The 22,545-nt window shown below is 43.4% G+C and overlaps 2 protein-coding genes across 3 annotated transcripts in view; one reads left to right on the plus strand and one right to left on the minus strand.

Moving 5' to 3' along the window:
• POC5 (POC5 centriolar protein) overlaps positions 1-5,013 on the plus strand; it is a 54,993-nt gene extending 49,980 nt beyond the window's left edge. Inside the window, exons 10-12 of the mRNA XM_019532226.1 lie at positions 1,399-1,512; positions 2,473-2,646; positions 4,566-5,013. Of these exons, the coding sequence (XP_019387771.1) occupies positions 1,399-1,512; positions 2,473-2,646; positions 4,566-4,715 (438 nt within the window). The 3' untranslated portion in view covers positions 4,716-5,013. The remainder of the gene's footprint in view (positions 1-1,398; positions 1,513-2,472; positions 2,647-4,565) is intronic.
• Positions 5,014-5,970: 957 nt separating this feature from the next.
• ANKDD1B (ankyrin repeat and death domain containing 1B) overlaps positions 5,971-22,545 on the minus strand; it is a 39,015-nt gene continuing 22,440 nt past the window's right edge. For both annotated transcript variants that reach the window (XM_019532228.1, XM_019532227.1), the window contains 6 exons: positions 21,926-22,024; positions 18,308-18,406; positions 12,592-12,687; positions 7,838-8,036; positions 6,828-6,959; positions 5,971-6,478 (listed from right to left, as the gene is read on the minus strand). In XM_019532228.1, coding sequence (XP_019387773.1) covers positions 6,420-6,478; positions 6,828-6,959; positions 7,838-8,036; positions 12,592-12,687; positions 18,308-18,406; positions 21,926-22,024 — 684 coding nt within the window. In that variant the 3' untranslated portion in view covers positions 5,971-6,419. The remainder of the gene's footprint in view (positions 6,479-6,827; positions 6,960-7,837; positions 8,037-12,591; positions 12,688-18,307; positions 18,407-21,925; positions 22,025-22,545) is intronic.

Below are 22,545 nucleotides of genomic sequence, written 5' to 3' on the forward strand. Positions count from 1 at the left end.
AAGTAAAGTGTGGCAGAGCGCTTCTACCAAGGGCTTCTTGAGCATCTGTATTTAGCCGTGATGTGATGTTTAAAAATGCTACTAAGAATAGTGTCAAGTTAGTAATTAGTTGTTTCCAAAACATGAAATAAAAGTCAAATGACATCTATTGTGAGTCCCACTGAAATTTAATGGTTTTACAGTCATGGTTTCCATTTTCTTGTGGTTTTTCTTGTTACCTATGTAAAATTTGAATTGGCACATAAGTCATGAGATGCTATTTTTGAAGTGTGTAGGGGGGTTATTTGTGAAGGTGTTGAGGACTGTGGGTGTGTGGGTCTTGGAGCCTGGAGAGTCAGGCTCCCCAAACCCGTGGCAGGATGCGGGGTACTGTGGGTCAGGAGTAAGAAGCAGCAGCAAGACTGGGGGGCTGTGGCTTGGGAGTGAGGGGCAGACTGAGACACAGACAGCACCCAGCTGATAAGTGCAGAGAAAGGGAAGGGGTGTAGGAGATCCAGGCCCCCATGTTAAGGGTAGGAGTGGGACAGGAGCAGGGGCACAGGTGAATGGGGCCCTGGGGTTTGGGCAGGTCATCCAGGGGTGGAGAGGAGCACGGCTCCCCATAGCAGTGCACCCCCCCAAGGAAGACATGAGGTCACGTGCCCCCCCAGGGGGCAGAGGCAGATTGCTGTGGGGATCTCCCCCTCCCCCCACCTCTGGATGACCCACCCTGGCCCTAGGGCCCCATTCATCCTGCCCCTGCTATTGCCTTACTCCCTCCCCCCCTGCCCCTTTCCCTTCACTTACCAGCTGGGAAAATCCAGTGATCTGAGGGTTGGATCAGGAGATCATGAGTTAGAGTTATTTAAACTTTGCAATCCCAAGCAGGGCTGCCCCTGGTGGGGGAGAGGGAGTCTGGGCAACTGCCCTGAGCTCAGCACTTTAGAGGGCCCTGTGGAGCTGGGTGGAGTGGCTGTGGTGACTGTACAGCTGCTGGCTTCATATCCGACCCCCCCTCCCCCGGCTGTCGAATCTGCTGCCAGCTCCTTGCGTCCGGGGGCAGGGCCCCACGCGGGCTGATTTGCCCCGGACCCTGCACCCTGCTCGGGTTGTCTCTGATCCCGAGTCTTGCAATGGTTTCACAAAACAGTTGGCATTACTGCTTTCAGTTACAGTAATCTTAGTTATTACTTCAAACTCTGTAGCTGCACAAATAAAAAACAAAACCGTGTACGGACTTTAAGTCGACTCATTTTTAGTTTTCTAAGTATGAAATCTGTAAAGAAAACTACATTCAGCAGTATTATTTGAAGAGCATTAGAAGAGTAACCAAACTGCATTTTCAGTAAAGGATTAAATATGAACAAAAATGCAATACTTCTTTCTCATTCCTTTATAAACCTTTTGATTTATTCACAGTTTTCCTCTCACCTGGGCCACGCAAGTACTTCTCAGACCAGATTAGAATCAGACCCTCCAGTAATAGTCACTAGTACAGCTGTAGGATCCGGCATCATCTCAGCTCAAAAACTGGTAACAAACTAGAATTAAATGGATTCATTTTTCAAGGTTTTCCAGTCAGCCTAAAATCTATTTTGGAGGACTTCTGAGTGATATTTTGGGGATATGTTATAGAAATATGAAGAGGAGGAAATCATCTAAGAATTTAGATGAAGATTTGGGCAAAAGCTAGAAACTGCTCCAGTTCGTCTTATAGGGATTTTTTTTTTCATAGTGAAAGAGTATTTTTGGGAGAGGGAAAATTGTGGAGTTGAAAAAGGAGAGAGAATGAATGTAAAGATAATGGAAAGTCATAAACTGAACAATAGGAGTAATTCACTTTTTAATTGCTGAGAGAGGCTTTAAAAAAATAGCTGTCTTGTTTCCCACTTGCTGCTCATTCCTTCCCCTGCACTTCCCACCACTCCACATTTGTTTCTAAGCTGTTCTTTTTGCTTTTCGTCCTCCGCTAGCTGCTATCCTCTCTTCTTTTCCCATCTGATGCAATCTGCTGGTATGTCTCCAGGGAAGGGTTGGAAAATGGCAGCACTTCATTTTCATGTGTAAGCTTTTTGGTGCCTGGCATGTTATTGATTCAAGGACTCTGCCAGGGTGATGTGGGTGCCTACAGCTGTTACTGGCTTGCAGCCTTAAAGCAAAGCTAGAATTGTTACAGATTGCTAGATTTGTCAAAATATCTGACAAAGAGGCCACTTTCATGCTGATTTTATTCCTTTTCAGCACAATGCTCACTTACCACATCACAGTACTCACACTGCTTGTAGTAAATATATATTCTCTAGGTAGGATGCAGAATGCCATGGTAAACTAATTGCAATTAAGTATCAAATTTTAGCTCTACTTACTGTATGTAATCTCAGTTAGACAGTACTGGGGTGTTCTATTCATATATGCAGCTAATAAGCCTAAGCAGCTGTACAGGCACATTGTAAACATTATACTTCTGCCAACTACTGTCTTGTTTGTTTATAGCCCATGGCAAGAGTAGTGACTTCTGCTCAACAGAAAGCAGGAAGAACAATCACTGCTCGAATCACAGGCCGGCCTGATTTGGGGCAAAAGAACAGAATTAGTAGCTTAGCTGTAATGGGAGTCTCACCACCCATGAGTTCAGTCGTTGTAGAAAAGCATCATCCAGTAACTCAGGTAAGTGAAATGGACCTTTACCCTACCTCCTGCCTGCAAGAAGATTAAAAACTCCTCAGGACAGAGGTCATTTGCTGAAGGGCTGTTAGAATAAATAAGAAGCACTCTTGATGCTAGGTGGGCACTGGAATTAAAACTTGCATCAAAATGAGGGAAGGAAGTAAATGCCTCCCCTTCTGCTCCACCCTAACACCTTCACTTAGTGAACAGCCATGTTCAGAGCTGTGGAAGCAAGTCCTTTTTGGTTCCTTATGTCTTCTACTGTCCCCTTTCTCCATCATTCAGTATATGCAATAACTTTGGAAATTATTTCTGTCAGTCACTTGATAGACAAAACTTGTATACCGACTTAATTTTAATGGTGAGAAGTGTGACTGGCCAAAGGTATAAAAATAAGATGGAGTGATTGATATGCTTTGCTCGTGCATCCCTTGTCTTAGTGACAATCTCCCGAGCTACCATCTTGCTTGCATGACAACAAAACAAAGCAATAATTAAACCTGCTATTTGTTGCAGTTGATTCATTCTTTCCTCTTTCTACTATGCAAACTTTTATGCAGTATGTTGTGGGACAGTGAATATGTTAATTAAGTTTCAAATAAATGATATATTCTGAGAAGAAGCATTTGTGCTGTGGCCTAATTAGCTGAAAGATATGAGTTGGCCTGTGTCATTTCTTGAGCTGATTAGGCTGGCTACTGTCAGGGTAAGAGCTCTTTTTTGCTTTGAGTGGATGCAGGAGATCCAGCTTTTTTGGCTAAAAGTTCTCTGTGATTTTGGCCCAGATAATCAGAAAGGTCATTCTTTCGTCCCCTTGATCAGTACTGCCATAAATCTGATCAGCGCCAGTACTTTTGCTCTCTTGGTCTAAATAGACATGCTTAGGGGCTGAGTGTTTGCAGTGAAGGATCCTCAGCTCTGCGTTTCCATCCTCTTCAGTCTACCAGATCTTCCTGACATACTTTCTGTTGGATTTTAGGAAATATTCAGGTTCAGAGTAAGTGGGGTTCAGTTTCGTTAAGGGGCAGCAGGGGACTTGTAACCTGGCGTGTGTGCTTAATTTTTCTTAATGAAAGTGACTGAATTTGGATGTGACTAGTCACTTTGGCTATTGTGCTAGAGAGTCTCTCTTGTAACTTCAAGATGCCTGCAACTTGGAAAGGGAGCTGGGAGCAGGGGGGAGAAAAAGGGGAGGTTTGTGAGAAGAAATTTTTTTTTTTAAGACACTTGTACATTTTTGCTCTGTCCCAGAACTTGAAAAAAGAAGCCATCGGTTCCATTGCAGTTCTCTGGCCCAGGGGCTGTTTTTTAGGCCTCCCTTTCCCTACATACCTTCCTACTCATGTGCACTTGGCAGTAAATGCCTGGTGCAGAGTCAGCTAGCCTGAATTGTATTTTTCTGATTTGAATTAATTGTTGGCAATGGAGAGAAGCTGTCAGGAATGGTGTTAGTTTGATTAAAAAGGGATTGACTGCTACTTATTGCTGCAGAGAGACCATCTGCCTACAATGAAAATGTAACCACCACCTTGTCTGAGGGCAGTTGCTTGGTAAGATTTCTTGGTATGTCTTTAGTGGGTGGCTTTATTTAAAAGTGATCTTAACTTCAAAGCAGTGTTGCTATAATTAATTAGAGCTACAGTCAAACTTTCAGAGACCCAAAGGAAAAAAAAATAAGCAAGAGGCCTGAATTAGGCACCCTGAGCTTTTATGAGATCAAACACTGAAATTGTGTTTTTAAAAAGAATTAAAATATAGATGGTGGTGGATGTCAGGGAGTTAGACACAGATGCCACTTCTTTCTTCTAAATCATTACCAGTTCTAAGGTGCAGATCATGATGTTCCAGCTAATACAATGGGGAAACTGTTGCTGTGAGCACTTTTCTTAGTTCTGATGTATCTTTTTCCTCCCCTTCAGCAAACCATATCCCAAGCCACTGCTGCTAAATACCCTCGAACTCTCCATCATGCCTCTAGTGCCACCACTGTGAGACCTACAGGACAGGGTGGACGAATGCCCCATAGCCAGTCTCATCCTCATGTTCAGTCGATAAAGGTTGTTGATTAAGTTAATGCTTTGAAATGTGTGTATCCTTTCCAACAGGCAGAGGGTTTTGCCAAGTCTCAGTTTAAAGCTATTCCCCATTGTTTCCAGGTTGCTATCACATGGCCAATCATGTTTTTACCTATTCAAAACTGTACTGCAAATCTGCTCATGCTGATGTTTTTTCTTCAAAACTGTTAAATTAACTTTTGAAATACAGTTCTCAAATTGCAAAGTATGCCTGTTTGAGAGAACCTGTTATAGCTGTATTCTTATTTAAGGAATTTGTTATATAGTTTTTAATAAAAGATCCAAACAGATATTAGTCTGATGGGATTTTTTTAACACCCCCAATTTAAATTCCCCCAATTGCTTGGAGTGAGAGATGAAGCAAGTCACCTAATCTGGTTTCAATTATCTGCTAACCCTACAAAGACCCTTTGTTTGCAGGGCACAACCCTAAGAGAATGGTAGGCCGGCAGTTTTAGTGAGAGTGACACACAATGCATTACACAAATATTCTTTAATCATCAGCTCCCAAGCAGTTTTCCCTTTTTCAAACCAGCATTGCTTAAGCTCATGTTGTAATGCAGGACAGAATTGGACCCAAGACTTCAGAAGGCCGGAAAAAATAGAGTTCAGTTTACCAGCTTCACCCAGGAAACAGTTATGCTCAAGAAACAGGAATTCCTCTCCGTACTCCTCAAGCAGCAAATGGAATGAATGCTGTTAAATGTTCAGTACTGCCTTGATAGACAGAAAAAATGACAGCATATATTTGCTTATTTGGGAATGAATATTTAGCCAAGTTTGATTGTTTTCTTTTTACAAGACAGAAAAAACTACTGGTCCTTTAACAGTTCTTTTCTGTGTGAAAAACACTAATTAAGTCAGAAGTTATAGTTTTAAGGCTACTATTATAGGGTGCCTCATGATGGGAATAAATTTAATGATGAATTTGCACCCATCTACAGTGTAGTCAAGGTGCCTCTTGTATTTTGCTGTGCTAGGATTAGCCTTGGTTAAATTTAATTAGTAGTTTATCTAGGCAATCAGGGTAGCTTTTCTGAAATGTCTGTTGGCCAGACTAGGCTAGTGTTTACTGTGGCTTTGTCCATGCTAAGAAAATTAGCATTTTCAGTGCTGGACACACACACCAAATAAACATCCACCAAAAACCATACCCCAAGTTTAAACAAGAAAAAGCCAGCGTCAGACAGAAAACTCTGATCAGATTCTTGTGGGCAGTATAATGAACTGAATTAGGCCAGGTGCTAGCCTATTTATGGATGTGTTTAATATTTATCTACACAATCCTGACTTATTAAACATCACTTCCTTAAGCTACAAAATATGCTTTTTATTTCTTATCAAGCACAGAGTAGCTTAACTGCATAGTTCCAATATGGAATTACTGCTGTGATGTAAGTTGGGTACAGAAATTGTAGCATGTGTGTTTTTTCTCAGACCTGTTAATTCTAACAACCAACCACTCTCCAAAAACAGTAAATTAACTGTATACTTACAACTGTCAGAAAATGACAGTGTGTGGAATTAAACAAAGAAACTAACCTGAGAATTATTTCTGGCAGGTAAGTTTTGAGAGCTTGAAGAAAAATCTTTTGTAGACTTAAAGCAGGCAAGTTACATTTTTTAACTATAATCTTTCTAGAAACAGTATTCACAAATAGCAAACAATTCCATGGTGTGTGCTCTCTTCTGTTGAAGTCAGGAAATTACACATGTTCGGGAATCCATATCAATGCTGCTTTCAGCTCTGATCTTTTCTGAAAAAAAAAAAAAAAAAAAAAAGGGCAGGGGTGGGAAATGCTGAGACAGGCACTGCTTCTCACCAGGTCTCCAACTGAACCAACAGAGGCCTGACCATGAACACTGGGATGAAACTGGAGTTTTTGTATGATTAAGCTGGGAGGGAGGGATTCGTCTCTTCATAGGCACAGGTGTCTCTTCCCTTGATCAGCCAAATATCCAGAGCTGCAGACCCGGTGGGCAGCCATGCTTCTTTTGCAGGCCTGCAGTCATCACCTCTCTTCTAACATAGCTTGGTGCTTCAGAATAGCAGCAGTTTCTTCTGAAAGCTGCTTCACTCTGCTCTGCATACCAGAAAAATCTTACCCGCTAGATGTGGAAATCCTGCATTCACCAGATCTTCAAATATATGTTTGACCGGATTCTGATGAGCCAGCAACACTCCGTGTAACCAGATAAGCAGCATTCGGTGTCCATGTTCCTTATAGCTCTTTTTTCCTAAGCCATACACAAAATACATATCTGTGCAACAGGCTGGAGGCAAAATACCCTTATAGCACATTTGCTTTACAAATAGGGATTTTCCTTTAAAAACCACCTTCAGGCATTCACTTTTTCATTTGCTTTCTAACCTAGAAACTAAGACTTCCAAAGGTGAAATGGCAGTTTTACCCCAAAGCTGGTGGAAAAAAATCAGGATTTAATGAATCGAAAATTGAATTTGTTCCTTTCATGTTTAACTTGTGGAAAGGCATCATAGGGCAAGTAACAAAAGTGAAATACATGGAAATACTGAGTTCTCAAAGCTAACTGCAATCACTCATCCCTAAAGCTGGCAAGAATTCCTGAGGATTATGAAGCAAGTGCGAGATGTTAATTTGAAGTGTGTTTGGACTTCACAATTTTTTTAAATCACAAAGAAAATAATGCTGACTTGACTCAAGTGAAATGTCACTGTTTGACCAGGGGAAAATACATACTCGTGACTTCCTCATAAGTTAAGTGGCCTAATCAAGACACAAGGAATCAGAACTTGTGGCAGAGGTGGTATATTGTATTAGACCAACTAAATATTTTCAAAAAAAAAAAATCTTTATTTGCAAGCTTTAGGGCACAGGCACCTTTCTTCAGGCATAGGAGAGTGCAAAGATTGTAAAATTTCTCCTAGGTGGAAATGAAAATTCTGTGCCCAAAAGCTTGCAAATAAAGATTTTTTTGCAGCTATCTAGTTGGATTAATAAAAGATATCACCTTTGCCATGAGTTCTGATTTGCCTCTAGACCAAAACAGCTACAACATGGATACCTAATCAAGACACAATATTTTGACCTAATCTATATATGTCCTACCTGTATACATTGAGTGCCTATCATTACCTGTCCACTGTTCTTCAATAGCTTTAATTTGCTCATCTGTGAACTGCCAGAACAGGGCCAGCTTTTTCCATTCCTGTGGCTTTAACTGATTGTAAGCCAGATTCCAGAGGGAGGAACGGATTTGCTTGGTCTGCATGCTGTGGTCTTGCTTAAAGGACAGAAGAAAATCTGATGATTCCTCAGTACTTCCAAAATGCTCCTATAAAATAAAAACCAAGTTTCAGATAAACTGCAGTTTTTTAATGACAGATTCCAAAATTATGCTTAGGACATTTATCTTTGGCAACTAAACAGTATTGGGCTGTGTGCTTTGCCATATCTTGGCAGCACTAGGTAATTTTCTTATTATTAACATATGAACATAAGAATTGCCATTGACTGGGGCAGACAGTATCCCCCCTCGTATCTTGGGTCACACAGGCAGGCAGATGATATTGAAAGGGACAGTGAACTGGGTCTGACCAGCGCTTTTTCACTGTTTCCCTGTTACTTGTAGCCTCCAGCATTTAAGCTCGAAGTTCTGATTCAGAGGCTGTATCTCTAACTCCTACACTCAATAGCTACTGGGTTGTAGGTTGTAGCCGTGTTGGCCTCAGGACACAGGCAGACAAGTTCTTTGGGTAAATATGATATCTTTTATTAGACAAACTTAAATAGTTGGAAAAGTTATAGCAAGCGTTCAGGTTTAAAAACCCTTCATGAGGCTGAGGAAGTCTCTGCAGGTGTACAGTTATCTAAAATTTCCCACTATTGCTACCAGCAGTTCAGATTCACTGGAGAGGGCACTTGTTAGATAATGCAGCAGCGACTTAACTACAGCATGGCATTCACCATCTCTGAGCTGCCAAATGATGATGTTAGAACAAAGTAAAGTCCCTTTGAGCCCTGACTGCATGGCTAGTCCTGGATTAGGACCAGGACCAGGGCAGCAACAAACCAAAGTTAAAATCCTGACCACATGAAGTATGAGTCCTGGATCTTTAAACACATAGTAAGGCCCTAGTTCAGCAAAACATCTAAGCATGTGCTTATACCCGTGATGAGTAGAAATGATAAGCAGGTGCTTAAATCCATCAAATCATAGCTTATTTTTATTCATCACACTAGCAAAAACATTTTATGTGATTTAGCCATAACCATATTACTCTTATCAGCAAAAGTGGTGACCTTTGAAATGTAGGGGCCTGTCTGGATGTATTTTCATACCAAATCCTGTAGCTGTGCTTCACCCCGGCTACAGTGGCATTTGTGGCGGGTTATAACTATGCTGTTGCCTCATGTAGAGCCTCTCCTCCTCTAATATTCATTTTTGATGGTATTTGTTTACAGAATAGATGTATTTCACTCACCCTCTAAAACTAAAACTCCGAGCTGCTGCAGTGATACAGGATGCATATTTTAAACTACAGAACAGTTGGCCAGGAAGGTAAGTATTAGCATCCCACACTTCAGAAACAGTAAGCAAAAAGCCTGCATTCAAATAAACCCAGAGACCTGCAAATGTGTTGCTTACTCCAAAAGCACCTTCCCTAAAAACTATCATGGTTCAGTAATGCAACTTCACTAGGCACATTATAAAACATTCCTCCAAGGCAGATTTCATTGCCTGCAGTTTAAAGTAAGGTTTAGAAGCTTACGTCATTCTAATTTACTCAGAAATGTTATTCTATAATAATGGTTCAAATGTTCCAGAATTCAGAACATTGAAACTACATTTTGTTTACTTCCTATCAGTTTATGTTCCATAGTGGTAACACTGATGCTGGTCCAAGGACTGTGTCCACCTGTATTGAGATATTTAGCTACAGGTAATGGGGTAAAAGTGCTTGGTTTTCATTTCCCAACATCTCTTAAACTGTTCCAAAACCCCATCAGCTTAAACATCTTTTCTTTCCCTCAGGCAGCTAAGTAAAGCATAGCAAAAGGGTAGGAGTATGACCTGCTACTATCAGAGTTGTCATATTTTCTCCAGGAATAAATGGTTTCACCTCCAACTGCCCTCTAAGATGAAAGGAACAGTAATATATCTGGCGACTCTACCTGAACCATCTCAGATCAGATGCACACAAGCTGCACAGTTCATGGGCATGTTTTTCACTAGAATATAATTTAAAATTCTTACTTACCTTCCTGAGTTTCCTACAAAATTGAATTTTAAAGAATGAAAGAAGGCTGAAAGGGCCCGTCATTTAGTCCATCTCCCTGCACTGAGGAAATCCCTCCCATGTCTCCTGGTGGATGTTTGGCTAACCAGGCATGCACTCATATGGATCGCTATAGTGACCCCAATGGTCCTCACCACTCTTTATTAAATAAAAAAGGATTTGAAAAGCAAATCAGCTGGTCATGTGTCCTCGATACATGGCAATTCAGTTAATCTGCCCATATATCTGCACATGCAGGCCCCCTGCCAATGTGCTTCAATCCAGTCAGAGTAGATCCCATTGGTGGCAGCTCTCCATTGGAAAGTGTCCCCTGCAAGTGGCCCTCAAAGTGAGTTGTGCACCCCTGTTCTTGGAAGCTGCTAATATCAGGAAGTTGGAAGGAGAGACAAGGTATTTATTTCTTTAGTAGCTGAACCAGGACAGGCAGAAATAAGACAGTGACATGATTTCAGAGCTGTCCTTAAATAGATCAACTGAATTCCTTTCTGCATCTGTATTTCCAAAAAACCAGAAAGAACCAGGGAAGCTTACAAAAGGGTGGATGTCCCTGTGGTATATGATAGGGTGTGCATATTGGGAGTGCATCATGAAGTGAAGTAGGTTTACTTTAGATGTATTACATCTATAAAAGTTTCAGCTCCTCTTGAGTTCTGTGGAGGTCCCTACCCACTTTGTGTATTGTGGAGGAGCCCCTGCACCTCCACAATATTCCCCATAACTTACCACCTGTGAGTTATTCCTTTGGTCTCTGTGCACTGTAGTGTATCCCCTGCTCTTGAAGAGTGGTTTGTAGGTCCAGTTGCTGTTCCAGACTCAATATTCCCATGTGCTTCAGTGTAAGTAATTTTTCTGAGCTTGCTACTTTCCCATATTTACCCCCACAGGGAACTAGCATGGAAAGTCAGCTTCTCAGGAACAAGAAAATTAAAAAATGGCAGAGGAGTCCAGCCTACAAATGGCTGAATTGTTCCCAAAATGTCCCTTTCTCCTCCTCCTCCCTCTCCCATGGTAGGCAAGGGGAAATGCCTCATTGGATAAGAGATGCCAAATTGTAAGAAGGCTTGTCAGTGGAGGAGAGCAAGACAGGTATGTTAACTGACCTGCATCTCAGTAATACTTGTTATTTTTGAATTGGGATTTTTTTCACGGGGAAGAGGACTGGGGACAGGGGAAGAGCATTAATTTTCAGAGCAGCTGGAACAAAACATCAGCTAGAACCAATTCCAGCTCAGGCACTGACTACCTCGGAAATTCCCTGTTGGCTTAAACAGAGCACCATGCTGCTGAATTCAACGGCACTGCACCTGTGTACCTCAAGTGATGAACAAATAAAAATCTTCTGCTGGCTGCTTGATTATTACAGAAGAAGTAGAAAATTTGCTCTGTCAAACAGGAGGCACTAGTATCAGCCTGAGAGTAAATTTCCTTTGTGAATTCCAGATAGTTTGGGGCTTTTACAACTGCAGTGCATATCCAAAATCTTTACCAAGTTCACTGAGTTTCTCATACTTATATATGACTATGACTTCACCTGGAAAAATGACATGTGGCCATTTGAACATGATTTCAACCTTTTCTAATGAGTGTGTTTTAACAGTGGGTTCTTCATGCCTTCTCCATACCAAAAGAGTCAGTGAGATAAATAATAAAACTAACATAGGATTATAAATGATTTCAGCAACAACCCAGAGACCTGAGCAGCCCTGTACTCAGAAGCTCCACTTCTACTTACAGATGGATCTGAGTTTTCCAGCATGTCTCCAAGAATGTGCTTCCCTCAGAAACCCATCCCCAAACACCCCTTTTTCAGAAGCCTAAAGCCAAAGGTTGCTGTCTGGGCCTCTCTCTGTAATACATATACACAGATACACAGAATAGTTGACTCTGTATAGTAACCAAAAGCCTTAACAGCCATCCTCTTTTTTGGTGCAGGATACAGATATGAGCACTTCCTATTTCATAACTACACAAGGACAGCCACAACAAAGCAGCTCATGTTAAAATCTAAATGATAAGTTAGGGTGGAAGAACATGTTACAAAATGGAAAGTCATACTGAGCATGCCCTTACTTCAGAGTCCTTCTTCCCTCCCTTCCCTGATCTCTTTGTTGTGTTTAATTATTAAGGTAAATTTAACAGAATGGGAACTTTTGCCTGATCCAGCCAAGGATGAGAGGATGCTCTCAGGCTGATTTCAGCAGAAAAGGGACTCTCACACTCTCTGTGATTAAAACTCTGACTTTGCTGTAGCAAAAGGGCAGAAGGGTCAGTCAGGATCTGACACACATTTCCATGCAAGGATGAATTACACACCTGGGAGTTCATGGCATAAACTGGACATTGTTTCCCTCGATTAGCTCCAGGTTTAGTGCCTAGAGTAGCAAAGTGAAGTTAATTAATTTGCCTATGGCTTTGCAACACCTCAGTTGGTACTCGGGACTTCCTGATCTCCAACCCTATGCTTGTTTCTCAAAGAACTCCTTGTAACCTGCAAGGAGGAAACCAGCTGAGATAGAAGGGGTTTTAAAACAGGCTAGAATCCAGTTTTCCAGCTACAGTCCCCCTGGGTGAGGTAGACCTATTTCTTACCTGTTTTCTGGTGTAAAACCTTTCAGCTTTAATGACCATATCTACAATAAGGGCATGGTTGCTTCTGGATGCCACAGCCAGTGCAGTTTTTCCTTGCTGCAAGAATAGACAATGAATCTCAGAATGATGGCCAGCCAAAGAAGACAGGCACACCTCTTTGTCCATGGAACCCTATCATTTACATTTTCAAAAGAACATGTTTCCACCATGATTTGATGGCTTCAGAGCTCCTGTGAGGCCCTCTGCTCTGGATGAAATGAATCCGTTCAGTTCACTGCCACTTGACAGATAGGATATTTTAGATTTCAGGGGGTTGATAAGGCAGAGATCAGAATATGTTATGGACCTGATGCAATGCTCACCTCTCCTGTCTTAAGACACTGGGCTACTTGATAGTGTGGGGCAGATCTGCTGCAGACTGAAAGCACACAGGCTAACAGGAGGTAATAATTAATGTTTACTACAGCTACACAAGCAGATTGGGAAATACAATTTTAATTCTGGCCAGAAAACACTGCTTAATCTATCTGGGTCCATCTCTGCTACTGCCAGTTGAAGGCCGAGAGAATGTTTTGATGACTTTACTGGTTTATTTTCCCTGTCCTTTTCTGTGGGTGAAGTTGCACCAAGCACAGCTGCCTTAGACACAATTATTCTGGATATTTTCCACATATTGACGTTAGGGGCTGAAAGAGATCAACCTCTAATTAGAAGACTCAGTGATTAAATTGCAAGGCACTTTAACTCTCCAGCTATTCTACAGTTACCTAATAGATACCTTTGGCACTCTGGTTCCCAACTCCATTCAAAATCATAATTAGCCCATTTTTATAGAGTCACATTGAGAGCCGAGGAATTTACAGCTTGCAAAAGCCTCATCATATGGACAGATCATGCTGCATTAGAGAAAAAAACAAGGGCCTGTAGGAGCTTCTAGAAGCCTACATTTGCCAAGTCATTCTCCATTCATAGGGGGATAACTTTGCCTTCCTTAGTAATGGCATTTTATTAGAGTACCTGTGAGTGTAATCAACAAGTTACCCAATATCCTGACTAAAGGGGGGCTCTTTCTGGTCTGTCTGAATGCACGATAAAGAATTTCAAAGGGAATGGAAGAGGAAAGGTCAACTGGAGCATCCCATGCTTCCTACAAAGAAACAATAGGCACCTAAGAACACTTCCTGTCTTCCTGTCACCTCCTCTTCAGCTCTTTCCAGATAGAGAAAAAATACTTAAATCTCAGGATATGGGAGGGGACAGTGACAATCCAAGCCAGCTTCGTTTGAATGGGGATAGAGCACAGAAACAGTGCTGACACCCCATCTAATCCAGACCCATTGGGCGCATCTACATGAGATGCTTTAACACGCACTTGACTAATTGCACAGTAAAGCATCACTGTCTACATGTGCTGATACTTATTGCACAGTCAATTAAGTCAACATCTTCATCGGTGACTTGGACGAGGGGGTAAATAGCACCCTGTTCAAATTTGCTGATGACACTAAGATGTGGGGGGATGTGGGCACACTAGAAGGAAGGAATAGGCTACAATCGGACCTAGACAGGTTACAGGGGTGGGCGGATGAGAACAGGATGGGTTTCAACACTGACAACTGCAAGGTGATCCATCTGGGGAGGAAGAACCAGCAGCATAGCTACAGGCTGGGGAACTCCCTTCTCATCAGTACAGAGGCAGAAAAGGATCTTGGAGTCATCATTGATGCCAAGATGAACATGGGCTGGCAGTGTGGGGATGCAGTCAGGAAGGCCAACCGCACCTTGTCATGCATCCACAGATGCATCTCGAGCAGGTCCAAGGAGGTGATCCTCCCCCTCTATGCGGCACTGGTCAGGCCGCAGCTGGAGTAGTGTGTCCAGTTCTGGGCACCGCACTTCAAGAGGGATGTGGACAACATGGAGAGGGTCCAGAGGAGGGCCACTCACATGATCAGGGGGCAGCAGAGCAGGCCCTACAAGGAAAGGCTATGGGACCTGAACCTGTTCCACAAGAGAAGGCTGAGGGGGAATCTAGTGGCCTGTTGCAAACTAGTCAGAGGGGACCAGCAGGCATTGGGGAAGTTCCTGTTTCCCCGAGCACTACCAGGAGTGACCAGAAATAACGGTCAGAAGCTGGCAGAGGATAAATTCAGATTAGACATCAGGAGGTGCTACTTCATTGTCAGGGTGGCTAGGATCTGGAACCAACTTCCAAGCGAAGTTGTACTGGCTCCTACCCTGGGGGTTTTTAAGACGAGGCTAGACAGTCACCTTGCTGGGGTTGTTTGACCCCAGTATTCTTTCCTGCCATGGCAGGGGGTCGGACTTGATGACCTGCTCAGGTCCCTTCCGACCCTACTAACTATGAAACTAGGAAACTGTGGGGTAATCTGCTACCTGCAAGTGCAGGTATTAAATTAACTTCACGGTATTGACTGCACAGTAGCCTACATGTAGATGGCCAACAGGGAGCAACTATGCTCCCGGCCAGCCCAGGCAACAGAGAACAATCCCCTCCCCTGGGAGCTGCCTGTTGTTGGGGTGGGCTCTGAGCATGGAGCCAAGCCAGGACATTGTCCCTCTGCCCCAGCAACAGGCAGGTTCCAAGCCCTGGCTCCACTATCGGAACCGGGAGCCAATTAGCACAGGGATCAAGTACATTGCTGCCCCCTGCCTCGACATAGGAGTGGGGAGCTGATCAGTGCCAGGATGGGGGAGCTAAAAGTGGGGCAACTAACAGCGAGCCCCCAGGTAGGCAGGGTATCCCCACCAAGCCAGGGGCAACTGTGAGCTGTCCCACTGGGGGAGCAGCTAGCACTGATCGAGGCATAGGGCTGGGAAAGAGCTACAGGGGAGGGGACTCTTTCCAGCCCCCTGCCCTCATTGCCTGATCAGGGCACAGGGCTTGGAAACAGCTGCAGGGGAGATGCACAGCCCAGAGCCCTAGACAGGTACAGGTCCTGGTCAGCTATTGGGAAACCCTCCTGGGCACAGAGTTTGTCCCCATGTGCGTAGGGTGGGAGAGCTCTGCAGCGGCAGCACTCCTGCCCTGTGTACATCACGACCCCTCTCTGACAGCACCTAAGCTAGCATCCAGGGGGAACTCCCCTGGCTGCTGCAGGGGGGCAGAGCAGTGTGGGAGCAACCCTCTCCAGGCAGCTCCCATTGGGAGCAAATCTGCTCCAAAGAGGGAGCTCATGTAGACATGCTCCCCAGTAGGCTTACTGTGTAGTATTTTTACTGTGCAATAAGCCTACTTCAAATTAATTGCACATGTAGATACACCCATTAAGACCTATCAGAACTCCCAGTAATTATGGAACAGCTTACCCCTCCCACTGGTAGACATGGAGGAGCTGCTACCCCAGTAACTAAAAGCAGTACTGGCTCTTCCTTTGACTACTTCTATTGTGGCTTCTGGCTCCTGTTACCTGGCTCTGTGGCTTCTGTTACCTGGCTCTGAAGATTATACGGATTTAATGTTGAACCAGGCACTGAAACTTAATTTTTAATGTTTGACTTCTCATCTGTCTTTAACAGGACCGGTCAAAATATGGCCTGCGGGTCAAATCTGGCCTGCCAGGCCATTCTATCTGACCCGCAGGCCTGAAAATTTAGAAAATTAATATTTTAAGGCCTAAATCCTAAAAATTTAGAAAATTAATATTTTAAGGCCTAAATCCTAAAAATTTAGAAAATTAATATTTTAAGGCCTAAATCCTAAAAATTTAGAAAATTAATATTTATCTGCCCCGACTGCCTGTCAAAGATGACATGGTGCCCGCAGCAGCAGAACCCAGGAGAAGTCAGTGGCAGGGCCCAGTGGCAGCAGCAGCAAGGCCTGCTTGCCCCCCCTCCCAACCCCAGTCCCCCAGTCTCCAGCCAAAATAGCTTCTGCCTAGCAGAGGCTTCTGGCCTGGGACCCTAGAGCTGTTCCCTGCCTCCCTCCATTGGACAGTGGAGAGCCAGATAAGAATGGGCTGGGGGGGAGGAGGGGGAAGCAGGAGCCAGCCTGGCCCAGCCAGCACCATGTGGTTCCCAGCTGGCTCCTGCTGTGCCATGCAGTCCCAGCCATGCAGCTGTGACAGTGCAAGGCAAGGGGAGGGAGCAGTGGTGACAGGCGGGGAAAGAAGGGAAGCAGCAGGGAAATGGCAGCAGTGGCAGCAGGAGCTCAGGACCCCGGGGGTCAGGGGCAGTGGCAGCAGGAGCCAGCTGGGAGCCACAGGGGCCAGGTTGGCTCCTGCTGTGTTCTGCAGTCCCACTATTGCAATTGGGAATCATGGACTGCCGGTAGGTGCCTGGCCGGCTCTGTGCTGCGCGGCGCGGTTGCCAGCTGCAATGCTGGGACCACAGAATGCAGCAGGAGCCAACCCAGCCCCTGCAGTTCCCAGCTGGCTCCTGCTGCTGCTTCTATTGCGGGGCTGTGCACCTGCAACTCCGATACTCACACTGGGGGAAGCCCCACACTAGAGCCAGCTGCCTTCCCTGTCCCTAGACTCCACTGGGAGTGGCAGGATACCTGCCCCCTGCTACCCCATGGAGTCCAGCGTGGGGCTTCCCCACATGCAAGTGTGGGAGCTGCAGGCATGTGGCACAGAACCCCCATGATAGAGACAGTCGGGCAGTTTGTGCTCCTTGCTGCCCTGTACGCAGTGCTGGCTGGAGCCACACCCTGCCAGGCGCCAGTGCCTACACCAGACACAAGCTCCCTAAGTGCCCCCGCTTGCTGCTGCTCCTGGCAGGAGAAGCTGTGTACCATGTAGGGAAGTGTGTGGGGAGTCCCCACACCCCCCACCATCCCTAACACCCCATAAACCTCACACACCCACACCCTGCCCCCACAACCTCCCCATATATACACACAGCCCAACATACCCTATGCCCCCCACATAGCCATAACCCCTCACAACCCCCCTACCCCACCGTACACCCCCCCCACACACACACAATATAAAAGATTGAGACTTAATTTTTTAGTTATTATGCAATCCTTTCTATATACAGTACACAAACACAAATCACGACAAATATTTTTTGTAATAAAATTTAAATGTTTTAGTAGGTGTTTGACTTTTAGTATATGATTTGGTTTTTTTCTGGTTCTAAGATGGCAACCCCCCCACTTCCCAAAAGGAGTATTTCTGAGGGGCAAAGGGGACTTCTGGTAGCAAAAGTCAGGGGTTAGGGGGCAGGATTTGCAGTCTCAATATGGTGACCAGAGGGTGGGGCAACTGTCAAGGGGCAGGGCCACCCATGCGGCCCTCAACAGCTCACCAAAACTTGTTAAGCAGCCTTCCAACTGAAATAATTGCCTGCCCCTCCTGTACAAGCTGGTACTTGGATGACAGAGTAACATCTGTGAGGCTTGGGTGTGGCTATAGGGGAGGATGGAGGCCACAAATAGCTCATAAGGCAACTGATGCTCTGAGGCACTAATAGGGCTGACTAACAGCAGAGCTGCACTGGGCTCACCCTGGGACCCTGGGGGCAGCCCCTCAAAACTTTCTTAGTTACATCAAAGTATGGCATAAGAGGTAAAAAGGGAGGGTACCTGAGGAGCCAGAATGAGGACAGGAGTTGAATGGACCCCAGGGGGCATCACAGACTGTGAGCCTGTCACAAGTATTTAGAAAATCTGATTCTTAGATATTTAGAGAGGAGGTCACCATAAAAATGATCCCATTGCCTTAGCATTTATATATATAATGTGATATACCTTATCTGCAATCTTGAGATCACAGCCTGCCTTCAGCAACAGTTCCACTAGTTCAACATTGCCAAGATCAGCTGCCAGATGTAGAGGGGTTTGTTGCCTCTGGAATGAATAATAGAAAATAAATACAATAAACCAATGCCTCACGGGAAAGAAACCAGACCCAATTAAAATCCAAAGGCAGTTTACCATGACAGCATATACTTAAATGGGTAATACTATGCAGAATGAAGTTACCTAACACTTGAATGGTCAAACTTTCAGCTGTCTTTTCAGAAAAGAAAAACAGGCCTTGGTTTTTCAAGCAATACATTCACAGACTATAAAAGACCTTGTACAATAGGAATGTAGTAGGTTTGTCACATATTCAGAAATATTTTGGCCTGTGTTTAAGTTATGCTTACATAGGTTAGAACTGGGAATGGAGAAAACTATACAATTTCTCCTGTTGGAAACGTTTCAAGCTAGCTGCAAGCCCAGCTGTAGATCATGATTATTGTCCCTTCATCCTTTCTTTGCCTTTTCCAAACACCTGCTTCAATAAGCATTTTTGGACAGAACTGCAAACAGGCCAGTGGGATTTTATGGATTATTTATTGACTCTTCTGAAGAGAACAAGGGTCCATCTTGCTTAGACTATGGAAAGCTGAACTGTAAGAATGGGCTCACACTGGGGAAGGTAGAGACCTTGTCCAAAGCTCTACAGGACATGAAAGACTTGTAATGAAGCTACCCAGTGGAAAAATAACGGAGAAGTTCTGGCAAAAATTAAGCATTACAAGAGATCATTATGACCATCTACTCTGACTGCCTCAGTAACATGGGCTGTAGAACTTTCTCCAGTCAACCTTCTCAATCAAGCTCATAACTTCTCACATCTGTACAAAATCTATCCAGTCTTAATTCAAAGACTTAAAAGTGATGATGAATCTGTCATCTCCCTTGGTAAGTAACAGCTTATTTCATGGAAAGCTTCTGACACAGAAATGTATATCAGGAAAAAGGCAGAAAGAGGGATACAGGAACTAGAAATAAATACATGGATGGTATTGTACTTGAAATCATGAACCAAGGCACAAAGACTGTACCCATTACTAGAGGGGTGCCATGGTATAGCTCCATTTCATACACTGCATCATGTGTCTCCAGTAAGATCTGTTTTGTTTTTCTAAAGAATTTCATTAAATAAATAAGAATTGTGGTGGGTGATATCTTTTATTGGACCAGCTGCATGGCTGGGTACTGTGATACCCAAAAGCTTGCCTATGTCTATCCCAGTCATGCACTTCGACCAATAAAATATATCATCCACAAGAATATTCGCCTCCCGCTTATTTCTTGGACCATCATGGCAATAACATCACCTCAGCACTATCATTACCATATTTACTCCAATCTATGATGACTCTGAAAATGACTCCCCAGTAATTAGATTCTATATGTGGAAAATGTATAAATTTGTTATATTCCAGGCATAGAATCTAAGTATTGGAGATTGTCTGGAATTCATCTCTCCCCACTGTTACAGCAGCGAAAGCAGTGGGTTTGCGGGGGGGGGTCAGGTGCCTATGAGGGTCACGTGCCCCCTTGTCCTCTGCCCCCAACTTCTTCCCCCTGCAACCTTCCTGCCCCACCTACCACGCAAACCCCTCACCCCAAGCTCCCCACATAGCCTCTGCACCTCCTTCTCCACTCCTTCCAGTCTCTGCCCTTCTCCCCCTGACTCCCCAGTCTCTGCCTTTGTCCCCCCCCCCCTTACTGTCAGATGCTGTTTGGGAGTGGGGGGGAGAAGGGGAAGGTGGCTGCTGTGGGTCTGATTCTGGCTCCAACCTGGGCTTAGGGTCAGAGTCAGAGCTGCAGCAGCTGCCTGCCCCCTACCCCTCCATTCTGTGTGGGAATTTAACATGAGGGGCTTTTTGCCCCCATGATGACTGGCGGGGGAGGGGAAGGGACTTTGTGTTAAAGTTGAATAAATGTGGTAAGTAAAAAACCCCCACATTTATTTGATTATATTCAGTAAATAAACCATAAAACCCCATTGGCCTGCTTGTAATTTCATTCTGCACAAGATTTTACTAGATACATAGAGGAATTTAACTCCAGTAATAACCACTCCAGTAATAACCACTCCAGACCAACAGGCACTTCCCAATTCCCTTTTGCCAAGTGTTTGCCTCTTGCTTATGTCTAGTGGCAAGATAACTTATTTGATTTGTTTGACTACTATGAAATATAGAAAAGTATTTCACACCTTTGGAAGCATCACTGCTGAAGATAAGGCATATCATCATTTATAGGAGTTACATATAAGATCCAGCATCTCCAGACTCCTACTTTTGGACTGAAATATCAGGAAGCACCAGCACAAAGTTTCCACATAAAACTTTACCTGTGTTCCATTGTGCAATGCCCTATGATACCATTTGACAGGATGACCACTTATTTTTCCTCATATAAAATATATGTTTTTCTGCGGTCTGATATATAATCATAGTACCTCTTACTGGCATGTATTTCTCCAAGCATGCTAGAAACAATAGGTATGAACAAATGTATGTTTGGACCCAACTTCATCCAGGATCAAAGTTGGAGAGATTTAGCTTACATCTATTACTACAGGCTCCAGCATTTTCAAGCAATATCTCCCTTTCTTTTGAAGCAGCTCCAAGTGTACATTTGGTCATATGCTATTAAAGTCCCAAGATGAGCCTGAAGAGTTTTCAGAACTGTTTATTCTATGGCATTGTTTGAGACATAGTATGTTGTCCTTTAATTCAATTCAGTGTTTATTTTATTTAACTGCTTTGATTCAGACTATGCAAAACGATGCCGCTCTCAAGCCCTAGGTTCCTATAAAGGATTAAATATAATCTATGTAATCCATGACAGTACCGGAGAAAGGATAAAGTAGCAGATCCAACAAAACTAAGTTCTTCCTCAGAAAACACTATGATCCACAGGAGACAGAGCAATTATGGGTTTGGTGCTTCCTAATTTGTTAATGCTTAATTGTTTTCAGACAATATTCACTGCTTTTGTTTACAGGAATAATAAATACCAGAATCTGGAACTGTTTGATTAGAACATACAGGAGTCACACTAAAGCAAGAGAAAGTGCTTGTGCTGATCACATTTTTTATACATGACACCAATTTTTCAACCCTGAAAATTAACTGGAGCTTGAAAGAGGCTGGGACCCTGAAAGGTGCCTCATTTGACATGTACCACAGAAGATCAGTTTTAAATGGGGCATTATTTCTTGTAGGGACAACAATGGCCTCCCAATTTAAATCAACATCCTGAAGTGAGTGTGTCATTCACTTCAAAAACTTTGATTCACTTTAGCAATATGTTAAAAACAGAAGTAGGTTATTCAAGTAGGAAACAAGCTACATCTTTTCTGAATATTATGTTGCTACCCATCTCTAAGATAGTACCAGTAGGGCAAGTGGGCTGAACAAGACATATGCAAATGAGTATGAGACAAATGCCTCTTCATCCCTTTTTTTTTGTGCTCTGACCTTAAAAAGAGATATTAAAATAAATAGCCATTTATCAAAAGTATAAAAAATACATTCTCTTCTTTCATACAGAAGTAATTTTGCTTCGCAGTTTGCTTACCTGATCCAAACAGTTTATGTCATGATTGGCATCCAAGAGAGTATTTACTACAGAAAGATGATTGTTGATGACAGCTATGTGGAGAGGGGAATTTTTCTGCTGTAGAGAGAAATGAACTAACTATTAGGCTAGGACATGTACATCAAGAGTGGCATTCAAATAATACAGGAGGGTTCCATTAAACCCTGCCACTCAGATTTGAAACAGGGCATAATGCAGTAATAATTTTGCCTGATTATGCTTCCTCATTGTGAAGAAACTTCTCCTCTTAGCCCTAAAAGAAAAGGTCACATCATTCCCTGTTTCTGAACCTATATTTGTGAACAGCTCTTTCAGTCAAAATCCATTACCATGACTGCCAGTTGCTTTGCACAATGTGATATAATGGAGAAAGGTCCCATGTAAAAAGAACTGCTTGAATGATGCCTCAGATATGAAGTATCACTTGCTATAAAAATATATATTTCAATGTTTTCTGAATAAAGTTGCTTGCACTTCTGCAAATAAATAAAGCTGTGTTGAAGGGCTACTTCTTCATTTTTATTACAGTACAAAATTATTTTGTTGTTCCCAAGAAAGACATTGAAGAGCCATTCAATTTCATTTGAATTGTCCACTGG

This window comes from Crocodylus porosus, unplaced genomic scaffold (genome assembly GCF_001723895.1).
Source record: "Crocodylus porosus isolate Cpor-Errol unplaced genomic scaffold, CroPor_comp1, whole genome shotgun sequence".
NCBI classification, from domain to species: Eukaryota; Metazoa; Chordata; order Crocodylia; family Crocodylidae; genus Crocodylus; species Crocodylus porosus.